This window comes from Austrofundulus limnaeus, unplaced genomic scaffold, assembly GCF_001266775.1.
Source record: "Austrofundulus limnaeus strain Quisiro unplaced genomic scaffold, Austrofundulus_limnaeus-1.0 Scaffold13, whole genome shotgun sequence".
NCBI lineage: Eukaryota > Metazoa > Chordata > Actinopteri > Cyprinodontiformes > Rivulidae > Austrofundulus > Austrofundulus limnaeus.
Genome location: NW_013952415.1, coordinates 332,745 through 339,540, shown reverse-complemented (window position 1 = coordinate 339,540; position 6,796 = coordinate 332,745). Strand labels below are relative to the sequence as shown.

At 39.7% G+C, this 6,796-nt stretch overlaps 1 protein-coding gene across 1 annotated transcript in view; it reads right to left on the bottom strand.

Moving 5' to 3' along the window:
- Positions 1-3,784: 3,784 nt before the first annotated feature.
- dusp4 (dual specificity phosphatase 4) overlaps positions 3,785-6,796 on the bottom strand; it is a 9,059-nt gene continuing 6,047 nt past the window's right edge. The window contains exon 4 of the mRNA XM_014002396.1: positions 3,785-4,271. Within this exon, the coding sequence (XP_013857850.1) occupies positions 3,880-4,271 (392 nt within the window). The 3' untranslated portion in view covers positions 3,785-3,879. The remainder of the gene's footprint in view (positions 4,272-6,796) is intronic.

Genomic DNA, 6,796 nt, shown 5'->3' with positions numbered 1-6,796 from the left:
TTCCAAAGTCATTTTCTGCTCACGTAATTTTACTTTTACTTAGTTATTTTTAAGAACTTTATCTCTGCATACATGTAAGGTTAAAGCTTGCTTTCCTACTTTGCATCTTGTTTGACTTTTTTTCTCTTGTGTTCAAAATTAAAATAGTTCATTTAATTTGGTTGACTTGTTGTTGGCTGCACGTTGGTGCAATGCCTAAAGCTCTCACTGAGAAGGTCGGCCTTTGTGCGTGGAGTTTATGTTTTCTCCCTGTGCAGTTGGTACATGTGAGAGCAAGTTTGAATTATGGCCTAAAGGGCCTCCCATACATATGTGGGTTTTCTTTGGATCCTTTCTCCCACAGACCAGAGATATGCCTGTTAGGTGAATCAGGTGAGAGTGAACGGTTCTCTGTGATCCTGTGATGGGACCTGTCCCAGTTGTCCCCTATTCGGTTCTGTCCCCCTGTCTCCCACAGAGACGGCTGGAGATGTGCACCTGCTCCCTGTGGCCCAGAAAGAAAAAAAGGGTAGATGGATTTGGCACAGATCCAGACCTCAACTATTTAATCCAGCTAAGGTCAGTAACACTCCTGGTTATGTGGTCAAAAACTTAATTACAAAAACTAATTTCACATTTGAGATTCTTTAAAAAGGAAACTTTTGCTTTATCAGCAACACAAATGTGTTATGATCTCATTTTTTTAAACCATCAATAAAATAAAGCATTTTTAAAAAGCAGCAGATAATCACCAGTAGATGGTGCTGCTAGCCAACATTACTTTTTATTACATAATTATTATAGAAGACCTGATGTTATACAGCATAAAAACATCAGGAGTCCAAGAAGGGGAAAAAAATCTGATATTTATATTTTCTGAAGAATTCTGGTTTAAAATATTTCTGGTTTTAAATCAAAGGAAAATGACTAGAATTGTTTTTCTTCATGTTATTGCTTCTCTTGTATTTTTCTTTTCCGTTTTCTTAATTTAAATCCAGCTGTGTCTTTTAGAACTCTGCCGAATTTGATACAAGTCCGAGTTACACTTATATTTTTACATTTGACACCTTTTATCATCAAGGTTAATAAAATAACACTTTAATTTTTTTTTTAAAAATTGACTCCCTGAATTTCATTTAAAAAATGTAGCAAAATAAAATTCAGCATGTATCAAGTACATGACATATTTTCCTCAGAGTTTGAATTAATTACTAATAATTATTTAAACTCACTTTTTTGTACCTCTGTCACTAAATGCTATTTTTTTCAGATACAATGTTTAAAACACATGCTTAATTAAAAAAACTTCATTTATATATATATAATTTAACAAAAAGCACACAAGAATTTTAAGAATATCGTTTATTCAACAGTAAATCWTCAGTAATAAATAAATGTACAGATCATTCATTAGACAGTAAAAGTGAGGGGAGCTTGTCTCGGCTGGAGTATTTATATATATTGCCATGTTGGGGGAACAGACGGACAGAACCGGGTCAGATGGACTAACACAGAGAGGCAGATAGACAGCTACACACACACACATGGGTGCACACACWCAGGTGCACAAAGTATTGCATTTTTCACTGARTGGCTCTCATTTCTCTMAARGCTTGAACTAAATSAAGTCGGTCCGGTGTCACCGTGATGTGCAAATCAACCAGAATTTACAAGGACAGTATTGCATCACTTCAAAGTGCTACAGAGATCAGTGTCGACAATCTTCGAAAACAGACAGGTAATTTTTTTCTTTTTCTTTATGTAAATGTGTGTGCGTTTGTGTGAGTCGTTAATATAAATTATTATTGGGTTATTTCTTTTTTTTTTTTTTTGCCTCTGTCCATCCAGCACAGTGTAACGTTGCCCTGAAAGCTTCAGGAATGTGACTTTTTAAGATTCCATGTGATTCTTCGTGACTGAAGAAAATGCCTGTTTCCACTGAGCCTGACAGGACTGTAAAGTACAGTAAGTTGTGTATGTCGGTCGAACAGATTGCTTTTAGTTTTGTCTTTAAAACTCATATTTTTAACAGTAAAATTAAATACTTGAATATGACAGCTGTAATTGCTGGGTCTCGTTTTTACCATCACTTGCCAAAAACAAGAATTAACTACATAAAAAYTGAAGTAAGATTTTTTTAATGATTAATAAATATTTTAGCGGCTGTAGTAAGCTCTTTAAAAGCCTCACTGGAGTTAAAATAAAACTTTTTTTTTCCAAAACAAGTCTATTCAAAGAGCTATCTACAACAGGTAAGATATTCACAGTTCATAATGTTTCTCTATAATTTGGATTACCTATTAGCTCATCGGTCAGGTCAGAATGAAACAAAATGTTTCCAAACAGAGGCCGTTCAGCACTGTCTACAACAGGTAAGATGTTCTTTGCTCATAATGTCTCTCTAGAAGCCCACAACAAATAGTGAGCCATCACTTTAAGCGTGAACATATTGCAATTTAAAATGTGCTTTTTTTGTATGATTGTTGTTAAATTTGAGGCGCATTTTTCCCAGCACTTAGTTTGGATTTTGTTTCAAACTGAACCTGCTTTATCCGTCTCACACAGATGAAATCTTAAAAGAAGGTTTTTTTTTTTCATTTGACTTTGTGACAAATCTGATCTGCACTAAAATGTTTGCTTGTCTGACCAACATTCAGCCATTTGTTTTTCTCTTGCAGGTACGAAAAGAAAAGAAAAAAAAAACACTTAACAAACCAAGGCTGCCTAAATCCAAACACACCTTTCTGACCAAGGCACAAACATCTTCAAGGACCAACACTGACGCACATTTTTGCTCGRTAACTACGACATTTTGAAAGGCGCCTAACGGGAGCCGACGTGGAGTTGATTCCAGAAAAAGACAACRGCTCTGAGAAGTGAAACCCAGGTGTCAACAGTGAAGGAAACATCATTTATAGAAGGTCGAAAATGCAAAACCATCGGCGTGATCCTTTAGGTGGTGTGTTTCACAGTCTTTAACAACAAAACGTCCCCATTAAAGAAAAAACAAACGTACCACTTCCTTTTCAAAAATGTCAGCCCTTTCATCAAAATATATTTTGTTGTGATGTAATGCGGGGCTTTCCTGGTCCAATCACCAGGGCTCTGGCCTTTATTTGGCATCTAATGTGATTGATTTTAGCATTTTTAAATGAGAAAACGAAGAGCAAAGGCAGGCGGGCCTAAGATGAMAGGCAGAGATGAATAGAGGTGTGTGTCTGTGTGTGTATGTGTGTGTGTGTGTGTGGTGGGGTGAGGAAGAGGACGTATGAAGGACAGGAAGCCCCGGTCGGATCCCCAGCAGAACACCCGTCACTGAAGAGGCTCCTGCTTTCTGTCACTGTCTCCTCCTCCTCCCGTCTCTTTTGTCCAGCAGGAGGGACACCCCCCCCAAAAAAGGAAAGAGCAGTTGCTTAAAATTCCTCCTTCCCTCCCTCCTTCCTTCCTTCCTGTGTCCATCTCCTCTCCTCTCCTCTCCTAAAGACCTCGTCTCCATAGCAACAAGCCATCTTCATACTGAGCTCATTCAGTCATGAGTGTGCGGCGCTGCTCGTGGGTTTTGTGTGTCCGTGTGCCTCTGTGCGTGTTGGAAGCAGGTGGGTTTACATCGGTCCAACACTCTGTGTATATTTATATAGAAAAACAGCGAGTTTTAAAAGCCGTTTCGTTTTTGGTCGACTGGAATCAATCTGAGCGGACTGGTCGGCTGGTTTTTCAAAATAAGAGTCTTTTTCGTTTGTGTTCTGAATCAGGCACCGTGACGCTCCTCGCCTCCCCGCCATGGAAGCATGTGCGTGCTGCAGTGGTCGGCGAGACTTGACGGCTCCTCCGGCCGACGGCGAAGCGCGGCACGCTCGCTCACGTTGTCACAGGGCGAGGCCCCGCCCCCACCCCCGAGCATCAGCAGCCGGGGGAGGTCGTGATGGGGCTGTGGTGCAGGTAGGCCGGGTTCACCACCGACACCGGGAAGTTGAAGATGAACGGCGAGGACGGCGCGGCGCTCACCGCGGCGGCGGCCGTCGTGGCCTTGGGCCCGAGCAGCGGGCTGGCGGCGGCCGCCGCCGCCTCGGCGGCGCAGGAGGTGGCGAGGACCTGCGACTCGAACTGCAGCAGCTGGCCCATGAAGCTGAAGTTGGGCGAGATGATGCTGCGGCGCCGGCGCACGAACTCGAACGCCTCGTCCAGGCGGACCCGCTTCCTCTTCATCAGGTAGGCCAGGCAGATGGTGGCCGAGCGGGAGATGCCCGCCTGGCAGTGGACCAGCACCCGTCCGCTCGAGTCCCGCACCGAATCTGAGGAGACAGAGGTCAGAGGTCAAACATGAAGACACTAATCTGCAGCCTGAAACATCTGGAACATTAGTTTACCACAACTCTTTACGTATGCCAGTGTTGGGGCGCCAAGTGGGAGATGAAACGTTAACACGCTTTTTATTATTTAGKTCACTGTGGCATTGCTAAGTTTATTGTTTGAATATAAAAATCACCAAAACCAGTCCATCTGAATAATTACAGAAAAAAAATTCAGAAATAAAATAATACACAATCTTTAAATTCCTGTCAGTGTCAAAACGTATAGGTAGAAGCTGAAGCTTTTTATACCTTCAATTTTTATTCATACATTATCAAAATCAAATCAACATTTTTCTTATAGATTTTATAAAATAAAATTTCCAATGAAATTCTAAACAAATTTGTAACACAGCTCTAGCAGCAGCAAACAATCAGTCAAAACTTAGTATATTTCTGAAGACATTTATCGTTATTATAGATTAGTACTGATGTTAGAAAACAACACCAGAGTATTAGGGTTTCCTTTTTATAATATTTTATAATGTTTGATCTATTATGTGTTAATTGAAATAGAGTAGATACATGTCCGATTCATAACAACACATAAGTAAACCGTTTTGAAATATTAGACTGAGGTCTTTGTCTGAATGCCTGTGATTCAGCCGTAGGTCAGTAGGGGGCGAACTCAGGCATTGAAGAATCGTGTATAAAAACATGCATTTCCTGTATTTGGGTCAGTGTGGTTTCGCTTGTCAGTCCGGTGACAAATAAACCTCACTCTGATCCAGAATTCTGGTGTTGTATGACCTTATTCCTTWTACAAATCAATTTATTTAACTATTGTGTTTTAATCTGACTTCAGTCGATATTGAACACGTATTTCTTACATTTCTGTAACAAATAGTTTTTATACATTATTTTAAATTTAGTTAGTAAAAAACACAGTTTAACTCTTCACAACAATTATTCCAAACACACCTCTAACAGAGGTACAATTGTTTTTAATATTTGTTCTAACCTTTGTTTTTCTAAATAAATCTTTCTTTCTGAATTCATAGTTTGTTTCTTTAAATTCGAACCACTTTTAATGTGGAAGGACGTTAGTATAAGCTTTGTACATTGTCAYTGCTGTTCTAAGTTCTACTAAATCATAAAATTTTAAAGTATGCAATGTGATAAATATGGCATTTGTTGGATGACAATAATCTAATGCATTTATAATTCGTATAGCTTTCTTCTGAAGCATGTAAATAGGTTTTGTGTTGGTTTTATAAGAATTTCCCCAAATTTCCACACTGTTCTTACATTTAGCTAATTTTTACTAAATGTTAAAATAAATAAATGTAAATATTAAATTCTAAATCTAAACGTAAATGTTAAATGTTGAAGTTTACATTTAAGTATTTCACAATAGAATACAGCCTTTGATGTTGGCGTTCGGCTCTTGTTAAGACGCCATCATTCGAAGARGATTAGCAACCGCTAACCCTCCAACGCAGCTAACGCTAACCTGCAAGACATCTGACTTGCAGTTATGGTCGATGTTTGAGCTGCACATCAAAAGGCGGGACCAAAAAGGGAGAATCCATATTGTTTTAAATTAACCCTATGAAGCATTAGCAGCAGTTAGCGTTAGCTAACCAGGATGATGTGCGACAAACGTCAACGTTAAATGCTGCTAACTGCTGAGAGCCATTGGTAAATCTTCTAACGCTGCTGAAGATGTTATTTAAAATCTAAAATGTGTTCATTGAAAACTGTTGTCTGGCACTTTGAAGTGCAGATGTCTTGTAGGGAAGAGTTAGCTGCGTTGGAGCACTAGTGGTTGGCTGTGTCCAAATTCAGGGGCTGGGTCCTCCGAAAGGCAAATTTATCGGCCGCTTACGTCACAGCGTCCCGCCAGAGGCTGTTCAAAATTCGCCGAGGTAAGGGTGGGAATAAAGCAGAAGGCTAGACCGTCCAAATTCACTGCCAATTTTTCCGGTATTCACCATCCACCAAGGACTCGGTCCACCTAGACCGGGTAGGCCGAGTCCAGCCACTGAATTTGGACACAGCCAACGTCTCAGGGTGATGACATCATAACAAGAGTCGAGCAGCAACAGCAAAGGCTGCCTTCCATTCCGAAATACTTAAATATAAACTTCAACCTTTAATTTTTACGTTTAGATTCACACACTTAGGATTTAATATTTACATTTTTTTACATTGAAATTTCACATTTAGTAAAAATGTGCTAATTTTAAGAACTAAATAAGCTAAATAATAGTAACATGTTAGTGGGAAATTGTGAACACAGAAAATGAGATAAATAATAAAAAAGTGTTAGCGATATTTTTTAACATTTCACTTTTTAAGTGGTGCTCCACTCCTGTGCCAGTCTTTATTTGGTTTCAAATTTTCATAAACTAGGCTGCTTTTAAAGGCACAGTGTGTAGGATTTGTTGTTTTCAGCGACATCTAGTGGTTGAGTGGTTGAATCATCCTCCCTGGTCCCCTCCCCCCCCCCCCCCCCCCCCCCCCCC